The 25,212-nt window shown below is 39.5% G+C and overlaps 1 protein-coding gene across 6 annotated transcripts in view; it reads right to left on the reverse strand.

Annotated features, from left to right (window-relative positions):
- Positions 1-11,020: 11,020 nt before the first annotated feature.
- The window catches only part of LOC149159517 (uncharacterized), a 350,379-nt gene continuing 336,187 nt past the window's right edge, over positions 11,021-25,212 (reverse strand). For all 6 annotated transcript variants that reach the window (XM_089436495.1, XM_089436499.1, XM_089436497.1 and 3 more), the window contains 2 exons: positions 23,994-24,072; positions 11,021-11,299 (listed from right to left, as the gene is read on the reverse strand). In XM_089436495.1, the coding sequence (XP_089292621.1) occupies positions 11,021-11,299; positions 23,994-24,072 (358 nt within the window). The remainder of the gene's footprint in view (positions 11,300-23,993; positions 24,073-25,212) is intronic.

Here is a 25,212-nt window from a genome sequence, read left to right on the forward strand (position 1 = left end):
ATGCCATGGTAGAAGAGTACAATTCTATCATGACAAATGAATTTCGAGAGGTGGTGCCTAGAAATAAGATAGATCAGTTGTGGGTTCGAAATGGATCTACAAGATCAAGTACACTGCAGATGGCAGTGTAGAGAAGTATAAGGTTAGATTCGTGGCAAATAGGTTGAGGAGACCTTCGCCCCAGTTGCCAATATACCTCTACCAGATCCATCATATCCCTAGCAGCATAGATGGAATTTGAAATTCACCAGATGGACGTCAAGACAACATTCTTGAACGGGGTGATAGAAAAGAGGTGTACATAGAGCAGCTGAAGGCTTGGAAACTCATGAGAACACACTCATGTATGCAGATTGAAGAAAGCCCTATATAGGCTCAAGCAAACACCTAGGGCATGGTACGGTTGGATTGACAGTTACTTGCAGCAGTTGGGATTCATCAAGAGTGATGTAGATCCCAATCTCTACTATCTGATGGTGGAGAATGAGCCTCTCATTCTGTTTTTATATGTAGTTGATTTGTTTTTGACAGGATCATCGAGGCTCATAAAGCACTGCAAAAGAAACCTTGCAGCAGAATTCGACATGAAGGATATGAGGTTGATGCATTATTTTTTGTGGTTGGAATTATGGAAGAAGAATGGAGACATCTTCCTTGGGCAATGGAGATGTGCAACAAATTTTTGAATAGATTCAGAATTTAGGATTGTAGACACATGGCAACACCCATGATTACCAATTGGAAAAAGATAGATGCCTCAGGGGACAAGGAAGTCGACCCCACCTTGTACAGACAACTAATTCGATCACTCATGTATCTAGTGAACACCAGGCTAGACGTTCGTTTCGCTGTCAATACCCTTAATCAATTCATGGTGGAACCGAAAAGGGTACATTGGGCAACAACTAGGCACATTCTCAGATATGTGCGTGGAACAGTCAGACTCAGGTTGAAATATACTAGAGGAGATGCTGCCAGGTTGAGCGGATTCACGGATGCAGATTGGGCACGTAATTTAATGGGCAGGAAAAGTACCTCTGGTTATTACTTCAACGTTGGATTAGGGATGATCTCTTGGTGCAGCAGGAAGCAGAAGTCAGTAGCACTGAGCTTAGGAGAAGCAGAATATATGGCGGCCAACATGGCTACATGTGAAGCCATATGATAGGAAATTGTTGATGAGTTTGTTTAGGAAGAAAATGGGAGCGACCAATGTTTACTGTGATAATCAGAGTTGCATAAAACTCTCTGAGAATCCAGTATTTCATGATAGGTCGAAGCACATTGATATCAGATGTCATTTCATCAGAGATTGTGTTCAACGTGGGGCAGTCCAGTTGCAGTATGTCCCCACAGGCGATCAAGTAGCAGACATACTCACAAAAGCTCTAGGGAGAGCTAAGTTCATCCAGTTCAGAGAACAAATGGGTATGGTGGAGAATCCGTTTCAATAGATTCTCAGTAGCAACAGTTGAGAGGGAGTTGCAGTGCAGATGCAGTAGTTGATAGCAGTTCAGCAGGGTCAGCAGCAGCACAGATGCAACACATATCAGAGTTATGCAGTAGTTGGTGGGCAACAACAACCAAACATCAGCAACGTGACAAGAGATGGTGCAGAGACAGGATGTTGCTTCAGTGGATTGCAGCACTAGAACACATTCCTCGCTAAGAGGGAGTGTTGATTTTTGTAGCATCGGATGTGTTCTAGCCATGAAATTTTGTGGAGAGGCTAGAATACATGTATTCTCCAAAACCCAGAAATCATTTCTGGAAATTCCACCTAGAGACGACTTAATTAAAATAATTAACCTTTTTTTATGGTTCCTAAGTCTAAACTTAGGAAATCTGGTTAATTAAAGGGTATTAATTAAGTCATGGTGAGAATCTTCTAGAAGAAGACATGGATTGATTTCTAGTTAATCTTAGCCATTGATTATGATTTAATCTTGGTCGTTCATACTCTAATATAATATTATAAGAAGTCAATGGGTTGATGGAGAACACATCAGGGCATATACCCAGTTGCTCAAGTAGATCGATTTTCTCAGCGGCTAAAGTTCGACAAGAGAAAATCGAGTCAGAGAGTGAGTTGCAGGTGGGAGAGAGAGGGTATTAGCATAGTCTGAGAGTGCAAGACAAATCTGGAAGGGGCAACACAGAAAGGAGTAACGTAGACCCTACATAGTCACTATGCTGAGGGTGACATAGAAAGGCCAGCGAAAGGGCACAAGGTCCTATTCGGGGTTAGAAAAACGATGTGGAGTGTGAGAAATTCATCAGTAAATTTCTCTCAGTGATTCTTCCTCTATTTTTTTCTTTTCGTATCTTGTACAAAAATTATTGCTGAAGGTTATTAAAAGAAACCCTCATCTCCTGCACCAATTTTCCCACATTGGGTTTTTCTGGGGACAATTGTCCAAAAATAATTATGTCATTGTGGTTATATATGTGCTAGTATTTTCCTTGTATTTATTTTCCGCATAGTTTTATTTGTGAAGGCCGCAGTGTATGTATTTCGATATTTTCTGCAAAAAACTGCAAATAATTTGTTTAAGTAATTTAACAAACAAGAGAAATATTATTAGTTGATGCAGTAGGATTCGGGATCACCGAACTTTCACACAAGGTCGATGGGGTTGGAGAGGGATAGGAAGACATGATACACAGAGGGAGGAAATGCAAATTAGCTGGTTGCATAAAGCAGGGCGTAGTTCTAGCCAAAGAGAGTCAGTAACGTGGTTTTCAATAGTGACAATTTTGAGAGAAATTCTCAGGAGGTTTTCAGTATTCTAGTGACAGGAAAGGAGGCTAGCATTTCCAGCAAAGGAGGTCAAAACCACTAGTGCGAGTAGCTAGTTTCCCCAATACATGTAGCAAGAGCAGTATTTCACTTCTAGTTGTCGGAAGAATTGACGGAGGAGGTGAAAGTAGCTTCAGGAGGTAGAGGGCAGCAAATTGACTTTTAGGGAGAGGTTCTAGGAGGCTGTGCAAATTAATTTGAGCAGGTAGTGTGTATTCCACGAAGGCAGTACGAGTGCCAAAGAGGAGTGCGAGTAGCTTGGAGGAGGCCAAATCAACTACTAGAGGGGAAAGTAATTTCCCATATATTTTTCCAGTGAGATAAAATTGTATGTTGGAGCTTTGCCAATGAATGGGCAAGCAACTATAATTCTCTATTTTGCTGAAGAATAATATAAAGCCTTATCTGCTGCACTAGTTTTTCCTTAGGGGTTTTTCTAGGGACGATTGTCCAGAAACAACGATGTCAACGTTATTGTTTGTGTGCATTATTTTTTCAGTTTCACTATTGTATATTTTGCAATGTATTATTTATTTGTGAACAATTGCAGTGTGAGTTATTCAATATTTATCATTAATAATTAACATAAGACAAATAAATTGCATATGCTAGGAGAATAATTTCTAGTTGTTGTAGTTTGTGGAAATTTCATAGCTAGATGGGTGAGAACATTGACGGGAGCAATAGGTGGAGAACTTTGGCATAATGTAATTTGTTGACCATCATAGGGATGTTGGTTGGCTAGTTGTCAAATGAGAAAATTTTCTCCCATGATTTACCTACCTTTGCAGGGTAACAGTGACTTGGGCTACGCTCGCTTCATTATCCCATCTTTTAAGATCAAGGGGCACAAGGGTTGGAGCTCTCAGAGACAAAGGTTTGGTTCCATTGGTCTCTGCACCTGCGTACAACTCCATTTCTATCTCACTGTCTCATTCTTTGACTCCATATGCCCCAAAAAATATATTGGCAAGCTAAGGCATTGATCATTTACCCTTCATCACCCATTTTTCTTGTAAAATCATCTAAACCATTTGTTTTCTTATAAAATCATCTAAACCATTTGTTATGATTTTACTCTCCTGGTGATTCTTGAGTCATGTATGTTTGGGGATTTTCCCTTTGAACTTAAACCTTAAAATTTCCCTAAAGCCCTTGCAATCCTATCCATCCTAAACCCTAATTGCTTTATCCATTGGTTGGTGGAAGTACAAGTAGAAGCCTTAGGGAGCTCTTCACTTGGCTTGTCTTGCACTGATTGATCCCTAAGTGCTAAATTTGGCAACTATGGCCAAACTTCACCTTGGACAGCTCATATGAGGTAGCTCATATTTGTATTGGATTCCTCTCTCTGAGAGGTGTAGGATTGATCGAAAGATCATTCCATTCTGACATGTACAAATGGAATTATGAATTTATTTTGATTATGGACAAATTGTAAAGGTCGGCCAGCTATCTAATTTGCACCCTCAAGCTCACAACGTTGCATATAAATACAAGGAGCCTCCTCCTCATTTTGGCATCTCATCTCACACTCATTCTTCTCTCTCCTTCATTGATTGGGTACGAATTTCAGAGGCAGCTCTCCACACGTGCGAAGAAGGACTGTACTTTTCTGTTCTAGCCGTTGACCAGCATTGACCGAAATTGCAGGAGGTTGTTTTGACTTGCGTTGACCAGCGTTGACCTGTTTTGACTACGGTTTTGTGTGAGGGATCTCTGTTTGGGTAGGCTGCATTTCTGGGCACAGAAATTGAGGCTGTTTGACCAGCATTGACTGCAGAAGGGTTTGCTGCAGCATTGACTTTTGTTGACTAGATTTGACTGGACTTTTTCAGACTGTTTTTGGGCTGATTTGACTAGTTGTTGCTGGTTGAGTTGACTGAGTTAGACCGAGCTGTTTTGGAGGTCAAAATCTTCCCTGTTGACCAGAGTTGACTTTCCTGTTAGGGCTTTCTGTTACTGCTGTTTGACTGGTCAGATTTCACTTTGATTGGGCAAGTGAAAATTGTATATTGTACTCTCTATCTCTGCTGAACCTTTGAAGAATTATAAGAAGAACTGATCAAGGGTTTCCCCACATTGGGGTTTGTCCCTGGCTGGTGCCATATCTTGTGTCCTCTTGTCTTGGCTTGTCTTCTACTATTATTGTTTATGTTCTATCTGCATTTTACTATCATGTTGATGTTATTGCTAGACTGGATATTGATATTGGGCTAATATGAAAATTGAAGTAAAATTGCTCTTAAGCATAGAACAGACCATTGTTATCCAAAATTAACACTAAGATATGCCAAGTAGAACTTCCCTTGAGTTGGAGCGGAGCTAGCCAAAAGCAAGAAGAGGATTGGTGAGGTGACAGTGGCCCCCTTTGAGGTGTAGTGTGTCTCCAACTTGAGCTTTTGGACGTTATCTCAAGAAGTGCAAGATTTTGCTATAACAGTTCCATGCCACTTTTTTAGCAAGCCCAATGTCTTATTCATTATGGTTAAAACCCATGAATACCAATGTATTCATGTATCTGTTGTGTAGTTGTCAGCTTCCATTTCACATCAGTTATAAGACACCTTTCACGGCTTTCCTACAATATTAAAACACTTGGGGCTCAGCGCATCTACCATGGTGCTTTGGGTTTGACAAAAGCTTTAAAATATTACATTTCCTCCATAGCCTTCACTGTAGCAAACACACAAAATATGATTCCCATTTATTTTTTCTCCAATTATGAAAGAAATGTGCACGCATCACTGAAGAGTTTGAATTGATTATTTCTTTAAGATATTAACTTCATGTCCACAGTCCAATATTCAATGCATACATAGACAGGGAAAATTTTAAGAACCCCCACTAAATTTATATGTATAATAAATGGGCGAATCTCCATGGTATATAGGAAAAATGGAAGGTGATTTTATCAATAATATAATATGTATATATAATTTTTTGGCGAATATTTTACTCAATTATAAAATCTTGTAAGATCTTGGCGAGTCTTTCACTAAATAATAAAACTTTGTAAAGTCCTAGTGAATCTTAGCATTGTGAACTCTTAGAGAATTTTTTGAAAAAGTATAAAACCATATATGACAAGAGCCACATGGTGGAAATATCGCTGTTTTTTTTTCACATTTCCACGACATGGAACATGTTTATAAAATTATAAAAAAGCCAATCAAGTCCCTTATAATATGCAGGTAAGTTTATAACAGAGTCTGATACCTCTACTATGCTTGTCTTCATTCAAGTGTCATAGCTGCTATACTTAACACTGTGAATCACAACTCTCTCATAATTCAACTCTATAGTGTAATTAAAACCTTTGGAAATTGAATCTGAAAACTCTATAAAAAGGATTAGTGAAATAGAAGCTTTTGTGAATGAGCCCACTAACTATCACTGCTAAACAATCAATCTAGACTATGAAGTCTTCCATCTTGATCACAATCGTGCTCACGATCAAGGGAGTGCGACCACCTGGCCTGACATAATGGCCATCATAGCTTCCAATAATCAACAACCACCTTGCAAGGACATCCTAGCTCATGTCTCATGAATTTTATTCATCAATCTTAACTGATATAAATCTTATAAAGATAATATTAGAATCCTCTCCAGATTCACTGTTAATACAAGGGTAAAGGAAATTTTCTAGCTCAAGGCACTAGCCAATACCAACTTTGGTATTTGTAACCCCTTTGTGGGGATGCACCTACCCTGCCCCGTTGGGTTTCTGCCTTGTAACATAGTTCAAGGATCACAAGACTTTCCAATCTTCCTACTCCATTAGACACACTTTATATGCTATACATAGTGAATGGAAAAGAAGCATTATAGAACACACAATTTCACAGAAGGAAGAAAAATCTTAACCAGTTCAATATCAAAATCTTAACCACTGATTAATAAAGAATAACAAGTAGTGTAATGAATTGTTCCGAGTTATTTATTTACAAGCTGTAAAGAATGTAGTGGAATGGAAAATATTACTTAGGCAACCCTTCAATATTTTCTACTAATATGTCTGTGCATGTACATATGAAATTAAGAGCATTGTTGAATACAAAGTTTCCTTTTCTCTTGCCTCCATTTTGACAAATCAGTGTGAAATCAGTGTCACTTTGAATCTCCTTTCCTATGTGGATGTTTTGACAAATCAATGTGAAATCAAAGTCACTTTGAATTTCCTTTCCTGTGAGGGATCACATCCATAGTTGATTAGTAAAAGATAATCTACTATATATTATGTTCAAGAAACTGACTGCAATCTACAGTGGAAACGAGACCTCAATTCTTATTCTGAATTTGAATATCTCAGGACAACATAAGAGATAAAAATGCATATGGCCTTAGTAGCTAGAAAACAATCACTCCATCATTACAAGACCACCTAGATTTCAGCACTTAATCTAAATAATGGCACTAGTTGCAGTGCTTATTTGCATTAACACCATGGAAAAGCAACAACAATGTTTCAAAGCACACTTACTGGAAAAGTTGTAACGTTCCGAGAATATTTAATGATAGCATCTGAACCTCGTAGCTATGGTGGGGAAACTAGGGAACCCAAATCTTGGAAGATATCTCATACCAAATCTGAGAAAAAATAAAAAAGGGAAAAAATCAAAATCTATAAATCAAGCAATGAATTGTTTACAAATCAAATACAATTCCTTTAACTAACAGTTAAATTGTGGTGATATATTTAAATATTTAGTAAGAGGGGAACTTCAAACCATGGAATATTACCTTTGTCATTACTGTCATCCCTCAGTGACTGAGATTACAAATCAATACTTATGGAAAGATTGTAAGAAATTCTGTGAAATAGTAAAGCATAACCTCTATTTTCAAGCAACAAAATCAAGACATTGTTACATCAAGAGCCATAATTGATACATAATCAATGAATCAAGTCCTTGTATGGCACAGGCTTGTTTCACAACCTCTATTTTCTCAATAACAAAATCAAGACATTGTATGTGGTTATTGCCAAAAGGAAACTGTGTTCTAATTTGGAAGAGGATCTTATCAAAAGACATGGATTTATTCAAAGCTACAAAGCCTAATGGGTTATTGAAAAATAAGTTGGAATATGGGATCATGATACTTAAATTGAAAAAATATCCTTTCCTTTTAGAAACATTATAGTTATACAAAGTTTTTTGAAAGCATTAGAATTTGAAATTGGACCTTTCTCTCAAGACAAATTTTCATTAACAGAATGTACTTTCCTACTTGAAACGTTGTAGATATCCAAGAAAAACTTGAAAAGCATAAGAGAACTTAGCATAATGTACTTTCATTCCTTCCTTAACATTCTTAAAGAGTTGAGGTTCCCCAAATCATCAGGTAAATTTCGAAGGAAATGACAGTTAGTAATAGTCCAATTCACAACTGAAGATGTGTCACAAATACGAGGGGCATCTCCTCCAAATCACAAAAGTGCTCCAGGTTGAAATCTAGCATTATTGCAAGCTTAATTCTCGACTGGGTGTTATTGAACCCAGACATTTTTCCAATCTTCACTAAAAGCTTAAAGATAGCTTCTCTAAGTTCTACATGACTTTACTATGCTGTTGAAGTGGGGGCACATGCAGCCTCTCCAAGTGAATAGTCTTAAACTAAGTGAAGATAAGGTCGATAGATCATTCAGTGTGGATCTCTTTAACCCATAATTGAATACTATGTCTCTCTTGAACCCATAATTGAATACTATTACGACTTTCAAATTTTTCATCGAACTCAAAAATGTTGGAAGAAAGTATTTGCTTCCAGAAAAGAGTAAAACTAAAGCCTCTTCTTGAGGACAATTGATGTCACACCACTAATACTTCTCCATGGAATCTGTATAGGTAAACCACAAATGCAAATTCCATTAGAATATTGTGTTTATTGAATACACAAATGAAATCATTCCATTTCTTTAAAATATCTTTTGAAATCAAAATTACCGAAATTACATATCGATAACCTAGTGGGTGTAGGATAAAATTCACCTGTGTCATTCACAGAAAGCATGAGAAAAAACCTAATACTATATATAAAACCAAGAAAAATTCAAATTCGTCACTTCTAGGGACCTCGTAACCACCCGGCCAATACAAAAGTATGTTCTTGTTTGCAGTTAGAAAAATTACCCAAATTACAATCTGTTTACTCCAGCCTATGTTGGAAAGTTATAGAAGGATGACTAGTGCAATCAATCCATTCCTTTTAGCCCTGGATTTGTTTCAGTTTAAAACAAAAGTATACAAATATACTTGTCCAATGTCTATGCTTTAACCATTCACCTTAAGATGTTCTTACAATATAATTTCCTAAGTCTATTTAATATCTTCATTATCATAAAAACCAACCTATATCCATCTTAACTCCACATCTACCACTCTTAGGGGGATGAAATCTATTTATCCCTCTGAGCACTTGGTAGACCCAGAATTAAGATGGATCTAAGATGATAGAATTTCCCCTTTAAATAGTCTATGCTCACATGAATACCATGGTATTACCATGGGTCAATACCATGGGTTATCATAAACCTGGAGCTTAAAAATTACTATTAGTAATTTATAAAAATTAATAAAATTAATAGTTGATTTTTATTTTATTTTTTATTTTAACCAAGCTAAAATGTTTAACATACATTAAATTACAACATCCATTTTTACTCTTGATCCACCAAGCCCTGAGAGGGATCAAATATTTTTTCACTCTATGCTAGTTTGCATATCATGATATTTGATACCTCTCGGGGGTTAGTAGATCCAGAGTAAAGATGGATCTATGCTGGTTTAATTCCCCCATTTAAATAGGCTACATTCCAGGTGAATACCATGGGTCAATACCATGTGCCATTTTTATTTTTATTAATACTAATATTAGGGTTAATAATGTTTTTTTGCATGGTATTAATAATAATCTAGCCCATGGTATTTGTCCCATAGTATTTTGCCCATAGGTTTCACCTAAATATAACGCATTTTTTGAGTGTTCGTAAATATAAGGTGACTTATGGAGTAAATATAAAAAAATGTTTTATTTGTTTACCATACCTCTCGTTTATTTATATTTTTATTAATTTACCATACCTCTTTTACAAATATGGTATTTGGCCCATAGGATTCACTTAAATAAAACCTCTTTTTTGAGCCTTCATAAATAGAACGAGGGTTATGGACTAAATATAAAAAGAGGTTTTATTTATTTACCATACGTCTAGTTTATTTATATTTTTATTTATTTACCATACCTTTTGAGTAAGTATAAAAAGACATTTTATTTATTTACCATACCTCCACTTTACTTATATTTTTATTTGTTTACACCCTTGCATGTATATAAGGTGACTTATGGAGTAAATATAAAAAATGTTTTATTTATTACCATACCTCTCATTTATTTATATTTTTATTAATTTACCATACCTCTTTTATAAATATGGTATTTGGCCCATAGGATTCACCTCAATAAAACCTATTCTTGAAAATTAGGGCGAATGGAAGGTTGTAACTCCTAATTTCAAGGGCTAAATTTACCTTTTTTTACCCTCTCCCTTAAAATAAGGTGGGCTATTTGAGGTGATTTGTAAAAATGTACTATGATACAAAATATTCGCCCACTAAAAATTTAAAACCCCTTAATTTCGCCAAAGGGCGAACATTCGCTCCTAAAATTTTCCATGTACATAGAATGATTAAAAGCAGCATTCTATGTAGAATGATTAATATGCATTAGACTGTTCAATGTACATAGACATATCAGTCTTTAATCACAGTTCCAAAGCATAGCTTCGACCGACATCACAAATGCACAAGAAAATCATGTAATGACTCATTTCAATATAGACATTAAATCCCCAGATTTATCCTCATATTTTCTTTCATTAATGCGTAGATACATTTGTCATTCAACACAAATACTTCATAGCTCAGTTCATTTGAGCCTTTCTGCTAAGGATGATGCTCAAGGAAGCCAGAGGATCAATTCCCACCAAGTCCCACAGGATTACCAACTAATGTGGTTTGCAGTTAAAGCTTACTGTTATCCATGTAGAAAGGCAGGGAAGAGGGGGGTAGGGGGTACTCCACAAGGTGCTGGCTAGGCACTAGCTTCCTTAATTCGAATGATTTATATGTGCGTGAGTGAGGAAAACTTCGTTATTTTGGTAAATAAAATATAACAGACTAAAAGAAATTAAAAAAGACAATTGAGGATTCGGATTTAAGAAATGCAAAATATAGAGTACCTTGAAATTTCCTCAAGTGACAGAATGTCACCACCTTCCTTGACAGTAATGCTAGGATTGAAAGAATGCATTTCACCTTTAGTACCCATAACCCCAACAGTTACTTCAACCCATCTATTCACTCCATTCCATAAAAGTCCGGACTGTGTAGACCCACCATGTTTAGATACGACAAGAATATCGTCGGTCTCAATAAAAGTCTCGAAAATGAACTTTTCTGCAGGTGGATCCGGCATCATAATCATACCATGCACCTGGAAGGATTCAGCTTATTCAGTTTTACAGAAATCATCTAGGGTCTAATATGTAATCAACATGAATCAAGTCAAAGAAAGTTCATTTTATTACTTTATCCCAAAGTAAGTTTTTAGTAAAAACAAGTTACAAACATAATATTGTTTTCAGTTATTATAGCCAGCAACTAATTTTGTTATTTCTGAAAGGTTCTTTACTCAGAGTCACATACATAATTATTTAATAAACATTGTCAGCCCAAAATTTGATGTTATTATCTGACTTTTCCTTTTAGTCTATTTTTTCAATTTAATGTCTTTGGTATTATTGCCTATGTAAATAAATCACCATAACCTACATGGTTATAATTTTCACAAAGTACTAAGTTGTTTGAAAAGATCTGTCATGATGATGTATTAGAAAATCATGATCATTAGTGGGCCCTAATTAGGAGGTCATGATTAATTGAATTTGTTTAGTTGTCACCAACCATCTTTGTACAAAAGATTTTCATGGGTATACCAAGTGTCCTCTTTCTCAAATAAGGGTATCACCATGCATGTTAGGCATTGTGCCTCCATTCCAGTGATTACCGATGTAAATATGTAAATTATTCTTCTCTATCAGTTTCCAGCCCATTCTTCACACTCTTTAAAATGTTATTTATGTACTTCCCTGTCCATTTAACCTATATGCACAAACATAATTTCTCTACTCTCACACCTTTATCCCAAACTATATTAGAGGGGAACATTTTGTTGATTTGGGGTAGCATTGGATGTGCTCTAGCCACGAAAATTGGTGGAAAGGCTAAAGCACATGAGATCTCCAATACCCAGAAAGGGTTTGGGTAGATTCTAAACAGTTTGGGAGATATTAAAATAATTAATATTTTTAATAGAATCCCTAATTCTAAACTTAGGGAAAATAAAATATTAATGTGTATTAATATAAAACTGTGTTAGAATGGTCCAAAAGTCATGGATCAAGCCAAATCTAATCTTAGCTGTTGATTATGGACTTAATCTCGATCGTTGATTTGTCAACAAGAAAAATATAAGAGGAGGCTTGAGGGTCACTTGGAGAATACACTGAGGGAGACCAGTCAGTTCAATTTCTAGAGCGGGGTTAGCTGAGAAATTGAACCAGTGGTCTGGAGAGCAGTCAGGAGGCAGCAAGTACGGAACAGAGAGACGAGAGATTAACACAGAGGCAGAAAAGGCAGACACAGGGCCAAAGGGAGCCACGCAGAGGCAACAGAGACTGCGCAGAGCCAGCAGGGCCTGCGTCATCCAAGCAGAGGCTGCAAGAGTGATGCAGAAGGCCAGAGAGGTTGCACAGAGTCTCAATAAGCTGGCGCAGAGGGTTTCAGGTCACGCAGAGGTCAGTAGGGCTGACACTGGGTTCAAAAGAAGTGCTGGAAAATTTGTCTATTTGTGGGTAAACCAGTTTGGCACCCTGTTGTACTAGAAAATTGCTGAATAATAAAATCCTCCCTTGCTACACCGGTTCTCCCACATTGGGTTTTTCCGGGGACATTAGTCCAAAATAACTGTGTCAATGTGTTGATTCTTGTGCATATGTTTGTTTTTGTATTATGGTGTGATATCTGCAGCAATAGTTATTTTAATGTTTATTGAAGTAATTTCATGAATAACTTATGGTGAAATAAGTAGGAAAAGTAAATCAGTTGCTGCAGCGATAGAATTTTCACATGGTATTAGAGCAAGTAATCAGAGACAAAAAAGGAAAATCAGTTATGGGTCGAGACCACGATGTAGAGGCATCCATCTCAGGGGACTCACACAGATTTTTCAGAAGATTGCACAAGAGAAAGAGATTTCGATTGCTCTATGTTGGCTTCCAGGTTGAAGAAGAAGTGGCATGCATGACTAGCGCTGCATCATCAGAAGTATGCTATATAGACAATGGAGCCTCGTGGCATATGACGGGAATCAGGGAGTGTTTCTCAGAATATCGAGAAGAGAAGATGAACTTTTAGATCACCACGGGGAACAAGGCAAAGTGTACTCTAATAGGGAAGGGTACCATAGTTTTTTAGACAGAATTAGGAGGGCAGTTCTGTGCCACAAATGTGCTGCATGTACCAGGATGGGGATGAACTTAGTTTCTGTGCCACAACTACAATGCAAGGGCTATGACGTCTACTTCATCAAGGAAAAGTTATACGTCAAACACTCGAGCTGGAAAAAGAAAGTGCAGATCAGGATCAAAAGTAATCGGTTGTATAGATTACAACTAGAATCACCAATGGCACTAATAGGCAGTCATGGGGACAAGGACTTGAACAAATTATGGCACAGAAGGATGGGTCACTTGCACCATGGAGCTCTGAGAATTCTCAGGACCATTGTAACAGGAGTTCCGGATCTGAGTACGGAACGAGATGATGTATGCAGGCGATGCGCTCTAAGAAAGTATGCCAAGGCAGCGTTTTCTAGGAGCAAAGGCAGGGCCAAGAGTGTACTAGGATTGATACACTCAGATATCTGCGGACCTATGTTCGTCAAAGCTCTCAGTGGTGCCGAGTATTTCCTTACCTTCATTGATGACCACTCGAGGAAAACTTGGATTTATTTTCTGAAAAACAAGGATGAGGTTTTCTGTCGATTCAAGGAGTTCAAGGCTCTGGTGGAGAATCTGACTGGGAGAAAATAAAAGTTTTGCACTCAGATAATGGTGGAGAGTATGTCGATAAGGACTTCACTGATTATTGCACTAAGGAGGGCATCAGAAGAGAGTGGACAACTCCCTACAATCCAGAGCAGAATGGGGTGGCAGAAAGGAAAAATAGGACTATTGTAGAAGCAGCTAGGGCCATGCTGTATGATCAGGATATGCCAGAATTCCTGTGGGCGGAAGCATGCAACACAGCTGTCTATGTTCAGAATAGGACTCCTCATCAGGCATTGGGCAAGATTATTCCAGAGAAAGTCTTCATTGGGAAGACGCCTGAAGTCAGTCATTTCAGGATATTTGGGAGTTTAGCACATTGCCACATACCCGAAGAAAAGAGGAAGAAGCTGGATCAGACTGTAGAAAAGGGATATCTGGTGGGATATAGCGAGAACGCTAAGGCAGACAAAATCTATCTTTCAGGGAGTAGGAAGGTAGTAGTATGACGAGATGTAAAGTTCATGGAGGACAAAGCTTTCAGAAGATCTCGCTAAATGCCTTCCGAGGAGCAGCCGAAAGAGGATTCGTTGGTCATGCCTCTTCAACCAACAGTAGTGAAGAATTCTTCCTTAGGACAGGAAGATTCTTAAGATGAGGAGGAGGAGCGAACAGAAGCACCTGCTGGCAGAGGAAGAACTAGCAAGCAACTTCGTCAGAGTCTGCGAGATGCAGAGGACTTCATCGGTGTGCCAAGAAACAATAAGAGGGAGCAAAAACAGCCAGATAAATATCAGGCATTAGTAGCTCAGGATGGAGAGCCTGCCAGTTTCAAGGAGGCATCTCAACATCAGGTTTGGCTAGATGTGATGGTAGAGGAATACAACTCCATAATGGTAAATGATGTCTGGGAGGTGGTGCCAAGACCTCAAGACACATCAGTGGTAGGTTCAAGATGGATCTACAAGATCAAATACGCTACAGACGGTAGCGTTGAGAAATACAAGGCCAGGTTTGTGGCTAAGGGGTATGCTCAAAAGGAAGGGATTGACTATGAGGAAACTTTCGCCCTGGTAGCCAAGTATACATCTGTTAGGACCATGATATCTCTTGCATCTCAGATGGGATGGGAGATCCATCAGATGGATTTCAAGACGACATTTCTTAGCGGGGTAATAGAAGAAGAGGTATACATTGAACAACCATAGGGCTTTGAAACTCATGAGAAGAAGTCTCATGTATGCAGATTGAAGAAAGCCTTGTATGGGTTGAAGCAGGCACCGAGAGCATGGTATGGTCGAATAGATGGCTACTTGCAGAAGATGGGTTTGTCAAGAGTGACGCGGATCTGAATCTCTACTATCTGGTCGTAGAGAATGAGCCACTTATCTTAGTATTATATGTGGATGATCTCTTTCTGACAGGATCATCCAGACTCATTGAGGACTGCAAGAAGAATCTAGCCACAGAGTTCGATATGAAGGATCTGGGACAAATGCACTACTTCCTAGGGTTGGAAGTTTGGCAGCAGAAAGGAGAAATCTTCCTTGGGCAAGGGAGGTATGCTACAGAAATCCTGAAAAGATTCGGGATGGGAGACTGTAGACTTATGGCTATGCCAATGATCACCAACTGGAAGAAGATTGATGCATCAAAAGACAAGGATGTCGATCCCACCCTATACCGGCAGCTCATAGGGTCCCTGATGTATCTGGTCAATACCAGGCCAGATATTTGCTACGCTGTCAACACCCTCAGTCAGTTCATGGTGGAACCAAAGAGGGCACACTGGGCAGTAGCCAAACATGTTCTTAGGTATTTACAAGGAACAATTGATTATGGGCTCTTATACACCAAGGGGAAGGATATCAGGTTGGGTGGATTTACTGATGCAGGTTGGGCAGGAAGTTCAGTGGATTGGAAAAGTACCTCTGGGTACTGTTTCAACATTGGATCAGGAATGACCTCCTGGTGCAGTAGGAAACATAAGTCTATGGCTCTGAGCTCATATGAGGCAGAATATATGGCAGCAAGCACAACTTCGTGTGAGGCAATATTGCTTAGAAAACTATTGGTGAACCTATTCAAAAGAAATATGGAGGCGACTAGGATCATGTGCGATAATCAGAGTTGCATCAAACTCTCTGAGAATCCAGTGTTTCATGATAGGTCGAAGCATATTGATATCCGGTGTCACTTTGTCAGAGACTATGTCCAATGAGGAGCTGTACAGTTGAGCTACACTCCTACAGGAGAATAGGTGGCAGATATCCTCACCAAGGCCCTTGGAAAGTCAAAATTTGACTACTTCAGGAAAAGATGGGGATGGTAAAGAACCGCTTTCAGAAGTAGAAATGAGTGTGTTAGTAGTACGAATAAAGAGGGAGTTGTAGTGCAGATGCAGTGTTGGGAGAAAGGACCAGCAACACTGCAGATGCTGAGGGAGTTGTCGTATGGATGCAACAGTGGCAGTAGCAGTGGCAGAGCCTGTTAATTTGGGGTAGCATAGGATGTGCTCTAGCCACGAAATTTGGTGGAGAAGTTGGGGCACATGAGATCTCCAATACCCAGAAAGTGTTTGGGCAGATTCTAAACAGATCAGGAGATTTTAAAATAATTAATATTTTTAATGGAGTTCCTAAGTCTAAACTTACGGAAAATAAAATATTAATGTGTATTAATATGAATCTGTGTTAGAGTGGTCCAAAAGACATGGATCAAGCCAGATCTAATCTTAGCTGTTGATTAGGGACTTAATCTCGGCCGTTGGGATGTCAACAGGAAAAGTATAAGAGGAGACTTGAGGGTCACTTGGAGAACGCACACCAAATGATCAGTTATTCTATTCTCTAGAGCGGGGTTTGCTAAGAGAGATAGAATCAGTGATCGGGAGAGAAGATGAGGGGCATTGAGTACATAGAAACAGAGAAGGCAGAGATTGTGTCGGGAGAACAACGCAGCAACCAAGGAGGGTGACGCAGAGCCAGCAAGGGCTCACGCAAGACCACGTAGAGGCAGCCAAGTAATACGCAGAGCACCGGAGGGGCCAATGTAGCTGACGCAGAGGCTCCCAGAGCTGACGTAGGGCCTCCTGGGGTTGGCACAGGCCAAGGAAGGCTGACGCAGGGCTAGCGCTGGGCTAGGAGAGGCTGATGCAGTCCAGATTGGGCAGACACTGGGTTGCAGAGCAGTTTTATGTTGAGGAACCGCCGAAAGGATTTTTTGGGGTTTCAGCCAGGAGATTTCTCTCAAACTGTGAGGTATAGCTGCTAAGGAAATTCTCTGTTGGGTAGGCCAGTTTCGACACCCAGATTGTACTCTGATATTGCTTAATAAGAAAACCCTCAGATAGCTGCACCGGTTTTCCTGCATTGGGTTTTTCCGGGGACATTGGTCCAAAAATAATGGTTTCATGTGGTGTGTTTGTTCTTGTTTCTTTTAGTTGCTGATCTGTAATGTGTTGAGCATGCACTGGTGTTTATTTTCAGTATTTACTTTGTAAATAACTTGTTAAAGGAAAAATAACAGGTAGGTAGGAATAAATCAGAAAAAGTGCATGAAGGGTTTCTAAACTAAGTAAATTTAGAAACTTCAACATGGTATTAGAGGGTGATTGCAGATCACAGGAGGACTAAAAGACATCAGCCGAGTGGAGCAATAACAACAGAAAACAACTGTTCCGAGGTGACAAAAGTTGTTTCTAGTAGCACAGAAGCCAAGGAAGTGTGACACAAAGCCAGCCAGAGCCACGCAAAAGAAGTCGGGAACTGCGCAGAGCCTCAGAGAGGCCAGCATTGCTGACGCAGAGAGCCAGAGGGCTGATGCAGGGCATCCCAGGGCTGACGCAAACCCATCCGGGGTGATACAGAGCCAGCGTGAGGCAGAGAGGGGTTGACGCAGTTCACAAAGAGGCAGTTATTGGGGTCTAGAAGGTTGCAGGAATATTACAGAGTGGAGCTAGTGAGGTACTATAGTCAGAACAGTACCTGACAAAGCAAGGTTAGAGGAGTAGTTACCGAGGGTTTCTAGCCGAGGAATTCGGATCAGCAGTGCGGTTGCACAAGACGATTAGAGTAGGGGGCATCTCGAAAAGCGGCATAAATATTTCCAGGAGGGAAAACAGGACTCAGAGGGAGTCCAAAAGAGAACTTCCAGAGAGAAGTAGAGACTCAGAGGAGTCGAACAAAGAACTTCCAAGAGGGAAGAGAGGAGCGTCATGGCACTATATGGGGTAAGAGACTAGGATAAACTGGACGGAGCATCGAACTTCGCAGTCTGAAAGGCCAGAATCTTATCAGTGGTTGACAGGAATCGTGTCAAGAACTTCGCCTTAAAGGTAGTAACTATCCCAGTTGACCCCAATGATATTGACAGGTACGAAGAGGCGATGGCGAGGGCCAAGTGCATTATCCTTGACGGGGTCAAGGATCATGTGGTACCACATATAGCCGAGAAGGAAACGACAGTTGAGATGTGGGAGTCTCTCAAGAACCTGTACCAGCATACTTCTGTGCAGAGAAGAATGCTGCTCGAGAACCAGATGAGATCGTATCAGATGAAGAAGGGTCAATCGATTGACACCTTCCTCGGAGGACTGAATGAGATTCGAGACCAGTTGATTGCCATAGGAGCGACATCGGATCAGCAGCTTATGGTGAGGATAGCTCTGAATGCTGTCTTAGAAGAGTGGGAAGTGTTTGCCTAGAGCATCCTGGGCAGAGGGACTCTCCTACCTTGGGACGAGATGTGGGAAACTCTTCGCCAGGAAGACATTCGACGACATTCGAAGACAAGTAGTAGCAGCAAAGGGATCAAGGTCAAGCAGGAGGAGGAGGATGTGGCCCTAGCATCTGAGGGAAAGCAGGAGAAGCGGAAGAAGGAAGAGCTATAGTCAGGCGGACTACAGGTGATGAGGGGCAGGATCCTTGAGGTACCCAACCTCTTGGATTAGACCTTGCTACGAGATCCCTGACGAGGAGTAGCAGGACTGGTTGGGTGGGTAGAGGGGGATGCAAATGGAGCTACAGAGGGAGCTACAGTGCAGGAGTCCCAAGACAACGCAGAGCTAGTAGGCTGCAGCAGTGCGAGAGGCACAGGAGTGTTGCACTAGCGTAGGAAGGCACAGAGAGGTATGCAATGATGCGATATGCAGGGAGTCGTTGCAGCAGCACATAGGTCAGAGAGAGGGAGCACTTGTCAGCGACGGAGGGAGCTTCAGCATCAGTGGGTGTTTCTAGCCCAACAGGGAGGTCAGTTGGGAGATCAGTTACTTACTTCTCAGTAACTGAGTTGCAGTGCAGTAGTTGGCAGAACGACGCAACATGATGAGAGGAGATGCAGTGCTGGGAGAAAGGACCAACAACAACACGGATGTAGAGGGAGCTATCGTATAGATGCAGTAGTGGCAGAACCATGGGCAGTAGTGTAGAGGATGTTGGCCAGTTAGGCCTAGCATCAACACAGGTATCGATGCTAGATGATCAGAGTAATATTCAGTGAGGAGTATTGCTAGAGCACAGTCCTCGCTAAGAGGGAGTGTTAATTTGGGGTAGCATCGAATGTGCTCTAGCCACGAAATTTGGTGGAGAGGTTGGGGCACATGAGATCTCCAATACCCAGAGAGTATTTGGGCTGATTCTAAACAGATCAGGAGATATTAAAATAATTAATATTTTTAATGAAGTCCCTAAGTCTAAACTTAGGGAAAATAAAATATTAATGTGTATTAATATGAATCTGTGTTAGAGTGGTCCAAAAGACATGGATCCAGCCAGACCTAATCTTAGCCATTGATTAGGGACTTAATCTCAGCCGTTGAGATGTCAACAGGAAAAGTATAAGAGGAGGCTTGAGGGTCACATGGAGAACACACACCAGATGATTAGTCATTCTATTCTCTAGAGCAGGGTTTGCTAAGAGAGATAGAATCAATGATCGGGAGAGCAGCTGAGAGGCATTGAGTACATAGAAACAAAGAAGGCAGAGATTGTGTCCAGAGAGCAGCGCAACAGCCAAGGAGGGTGATGCAGAGCCAGCAAGGGCTCACGCAGGGCCATGCAGAGGTAGCAAAGTGTTGCGTAGAGCACTAGAGGGGCCAGTGTAGCTGACCTAGAAGCTCCCAGAGTTGACGCAGGGTCTCTTGGGGCTGGCGCAGGCCAGGGAAGGCTGACGCAAGGCCAACGTTGGGCTAGGAGAGGTTGACACATTCCAGATTGGGCAGACACTGGGGTTGCAGAGCAGTTTTGTGCTGAGGAACTGCTGGAAGGATATTTCGGGGTTTCAGCCAGGATATTTCTCTCAAACTGTGAGGTATAGCTACTAAGGAAATTCTCTGTTGTGTAGGCCAGTTTCGACACCAAGATTGTACTATGATATTGCTTAATAAGAAAACCCTCAGATAGCTGCACCGATTTTCCCGCATTGGGTTTTTCGGGGACATTGGTCCAAAAATAATGGTGTCATGTGGTGTGTTTGTTCTTGTTTCTTTTAGTTGCTGATCTGTAATGTGTTGAGCATTCACTGGTGTTTATTTTCAGTATTTACTTTGTAAATAACTTGTTAAAGGAAAAATAACAAGTAGGTAGGAATAAATCAAAAAAAGTGCATGAAGGGTTTCTAAACTAAGTAAATTTAGAAACTTCAACAGAGCCATAGAAAGCAGTACAGGATACAACAGTGTAAAGGGTGTTGGGCAGGAAGGCTTAGCATCAGCACAAGAACCGATGCCAAATGATCAGGGTGATGCTCAGTGAGGAGTATTACCAGAGCACAGTCCTCGCTAAGAGGGAGTGTTGATTTGGGGTAGCATGGGATGTGCTCTAGCCACGAAATTTGGTGGAGAGGCTAAGGCACATAAGATCTCCAATACCCAAAAAGGGTTTGGGCAGATTCTAAATAGTTTGGGAGATATTAATGTGAATTAATATGAAACTGTGTTAGAATGGTCCAAAAGTCATGGATCAAGCCAGATCTAATCTTAGTCGTTGAATAGGGACTTAATCTCGACTGTTGATTTGTCAACAAGAAAGGTATAAGAGGAGGCTTGAGGGTCACTTGGAGAACACACTGAGGGAGACCAGTCAGTTCAATTTTTGGAGCGGGGTTAGCTAAGAAATTGAGCCAGTGGTCTGGTGAGCAGTCAGGAGATAGCAAGTATGGAACAGAGAGACGAGATCAGTGCAGAGGTAGAAAAGGCAAACGCAGGGCCAGAGGGAGCCACGCTGAGGTAGTAGAGACTGCGCAGAGCCAGCAAGGCCTGTGTCATCCACGTAGAAGGCCAGAGAGGCTGTGTAGAGTCTCAATAGGCTGACACAGAGGGTTTCAGGCCTCGCAGAGGTTAGCAGGCTGACACTGGGTTCAAAAGAAGTGCTGGAGAATTTGTCTATGTGGGTAAGCCAGTTTGGCACCTTGTTGTACTAGAAAATTGCTGAATAATAAAATCCTCCCTTGCTACACCGGTTTTCCCACATTGGGTTTTTCCGGGGACATTAGTTCAAAAATATTTGTGTCAATGTGTTGATTCTTGTGCATATGTTTGTTTCTGTATTACAATGTGATACTGCAACAATATTTATTTTAATGTTTATTGAAGTTATTTCATGAATAACTTATGGTGGAATAAGTAGGAAAACTAAATCAGTTACTACAGTGATAGAATTTTCACATTAACTAGACCTTCAACAGATCCCTGAGGACCTCAGCCCTCTTAGTGCATCCTGCAGTCAATACCAAACACACTGCAACCCTCAGACTAGGGCTTAGACCTCTTTTCCACCTCAAAAAGACCTTTGTCCAATGCTCTTGTTGTAGCTATGTCCCTTGTAGCCTCCCCAACCTTCTCAAAACTCAGCCTCTCTCTAGCAGTCTAGTCTAAGTCCTTTTCACCTCTCACAAAAGTGAAGTCCTTCTCACTTATGACTTCAGCCTTTCCTTTGGCTTGTATTTATATTTCCCTAGGTGACTTAGAAGACTTCTTGATACTTCAAGAGACCCACAACACCACTCAGCAATTAATTAGAATATAAAATTCATATCCTTGGGTTCCAAGCCACTCCTTTGGGTCAAAACCCCAAACCTTGGGTGTCTTGCCCACAAGCTCTCTTTTTGTGGATTTTCTCCACTTGGAAATACCTTCTAAGCTACCCAAATTTCAACATTGTTATTTTGAAGTTTAAGAGTTTGACTTTCATCTGCTAAGGTTTATTACATTGGGACATTTATGTAAATAATTAATAAAGGCGTCATGTAAAGATATAACTTTACATGAAAGGTCCCCATAAAGCCCATAAATGCCGAGCCCATTTGACATTGTAATTCTCATTCAAAGATTCATCTCCTTTTTTATTCTATTCTAACTTGGAACTTTTCAATTATACCTCGTGTTTATACACTTCAAATGCATATAGATGGATTATTTAGAATAACTGCATGCAATACCCACAGGGTAATCACAAGGGTAGATCTACAATCTTGATTATTACAATTTCTTAATATAATATTTTATGTTGAAAAAATGGCATAGACAACATTTCATTGGGTCAGATGAGCAGGTTGTAGATATTTTGACCAATACCTTCCTCGCTAAGAGGAAGGGTTGAAGTTTAGTAGCAGATATATGATTCTGCATAGACAGGGTGTTAAGCATACAGGCATCATCCCAAGTCTCAGTTAGAAAACTTGCTTAATTAACCTCAATTAATTCAGTAAGTTGTTTTTTATAATTTTCCTAAGTCTAACTTAAGGAAAGCACATTAATTGAAGCCAATTAATTAATGTTGGATATTGAACTAGGAATGTCTAAAGAAATATAAGTCAATTAAATTAGTGACCTAGATTTAATCTCAACCACTGATCTTAAGTGAGGTGAGATCTAATCTCAATCATCAATCACTTTGGTGATCAGGGTTAGGGATTTAGCTAAATAAAGAATTATAAAAGACAACCTAAGGAAAGAAGCCATAGCTTTGAGAAAAGAATTTTTCAGTTAGTATGAGACACAGTGATTGTGAAAACACATCCTGAGGAGAAGAGGAAAAGAAACAGGAGTAGAGGAAAATAAGAGCCCATCATCTAAAGATAGATCTCAGTGGAGACTGAGTGAATTTTCCTGCACAAAATCACAGAGGTAGCAAAAGCGGCTATGGCACAGCTTGAGGCTAGCCCAGGGTGAGTTCAGGAGGTCGGGAACTACAACCAGGGCTTGTGTGAGGATTGTATAGGCCACGTGGGTGGAAGCTACTACGAGTTGACCATTGTACAAGCCATACGGTTGAGTCCATCTTCTGTCCAGAATTCATACAATGGCGTGCAGGAGTGATTTTCTACAGTTTGGCATTGGGGAGTTTTTTTTGGGGCAAGTTCAGCAAAGTTTATTTGCTGTAAATTCCAGCTTTGCTCTGTGGGACATTTTCCCAATTAGGGGGCCCTCACTATTATAAAGTCAAGTTCAGTTAGAAGGAAAATTTCTGTGTGAGAATTATTTCCTGTGTTTGCTTCCATTGAAATTTTCTGAGCTAAAATTCCACTGTATCAATAGATTTGGATTTAGAGTTTTCTAGGTTAATAATTTACTAGAAATATTACATCAGATCAGGAATTAGAAGTTTAACATTCTTGAAAACATATGTTCAAATATTCAATAGCTATACAGTATATTATTGAGCCGAATGTTTATCTTTGATTTTTCTCAATTCAAATCTAAGTTATCCCTAAAACAATGAAATCTTCCCATTAATTCTATAGCTCTTAAACATACAATAGCTCTCTCTCCTTTGTCTACCTAGTTGCGTAGCATGATCACTGCCATCACCCACCTCATTTCTCTGAAAATAGTGCACCTAATCTTGCATTTCTTTGAACGCACTACCTTGTAGTACAAGGATTAAGGTTTGCATGTACAATAATTAGCTTTTGGTGTGAGATTGAATTGAAAAAGGTTAATACTTCAAAGTAAAAATTCCTCTATGAAGAGGCTTCTTAATACATCATATACTTCATATAATATAAGTGCTTCCTATAACATGCTGGCCTTGTTTAAATATATGTTCATATAAGTATTTTGTTTTGGTAGGAGAAAGAAACCTTAGACAGAGTATTGGGAAGGATATGTGGATGATTTTCTTGCAAGACCAGCACATATTTCTCCAAGTCTTCCTTGCAACTGCATTTATTTCACATAATATAAAAACAAATTTGTCAAGTCCATAATTGAAATTGATAGCTTATAAAAAGATGAAATAATAGCTAACTACGGATATGCAATAAAGGTACAAGGAAATATGAGATAGAAATTTTTGCTTGCTACAAGTAAACAATGTACATATTTCTGTTGAAAATATTCTAAACACTCAATACAAATGTAGTTGAGCTCCAATCCTTTTGAGTTACCAATCTTGTTAAATACATAGAAATGTGCGTAAGGCAGTTAATGTGCATGTTTTAACAACACACATCTCTAACACATCAAAAGATAGTCTCATTATGGAAAACAGGGAAATTTTTTTTATTAAAAGGAAAGAAATATATAAACTTATTAACAATATAGTCTGAATATTTAAAGCACCCATGCCTATCGAAATGTAGTTGATCCACATCTCTCTGACAACTAGAATGTTCAATTAATGCTGGAAATTTCAAGCATTATCGAAGTCACCCTCTATTAATAAGGAGTCAACCTAAATTGAGTTACACACAAAAAGCTATCTATCTTTCCCTCTTTAGATATGGTGACCATTTCCCATCACCAACATATCTTTCCCTCTCATAATAACTTAATTTCTGCATACTGCAATGAATTCATCCTTGAATGAAGTGCAGATATTGTCATAAATTTTGTTATTTTAGCACATATCCTCACACACAAGTTTTTCTCATTTTTCAAATATGCTATTAGTTTAGGACAGTAACTCAGCTCTAAAGATTAAAAACAAAATGCATCCTTCTTGTAATCACCATTTGAAAATCTCGACCACCTTGGTATACAGAGACAGTCATACTATAGACAATGGGCAAAGTTTAAATTTATGGTCTGCATATAGATATTGTTGCCACTCAATCTAGCAGGGGCCCTAGGAGGGGTACCTAAGAGACAACTACTAAACCAAATGACAACAATGGGACAAAGACTCATTGTTACCTCAATTAGTGTCCCCTGCTTTTTACGGACTTTCATCGATTCCCAAGGCCCATTCAAAGGACAGGATCAAATAAGGGCTCAATGCTTCAAGAGAAGCTTATGGCTCTCTGAGAAAGACATATGAGGAAGACCAAGACATAAGGTTAGGGATATTCAAATAACAAT

Source organism: Pinus tabuliformis, chromosome 5_2 (assembly GCF_031772625.1).
Source record: "Pinus tabuliformis cultivar Carrire ecotype Pingquan chromosome 5_2, CPIR1, whole genome shotgun sequence".
NCBI classification, from domain to species: Eukaryota; Viridiplantae; Streptophyta; class Pinopsida; order Pinales; family Pinaceae; genus Pinus; species Pinus tabuliformis.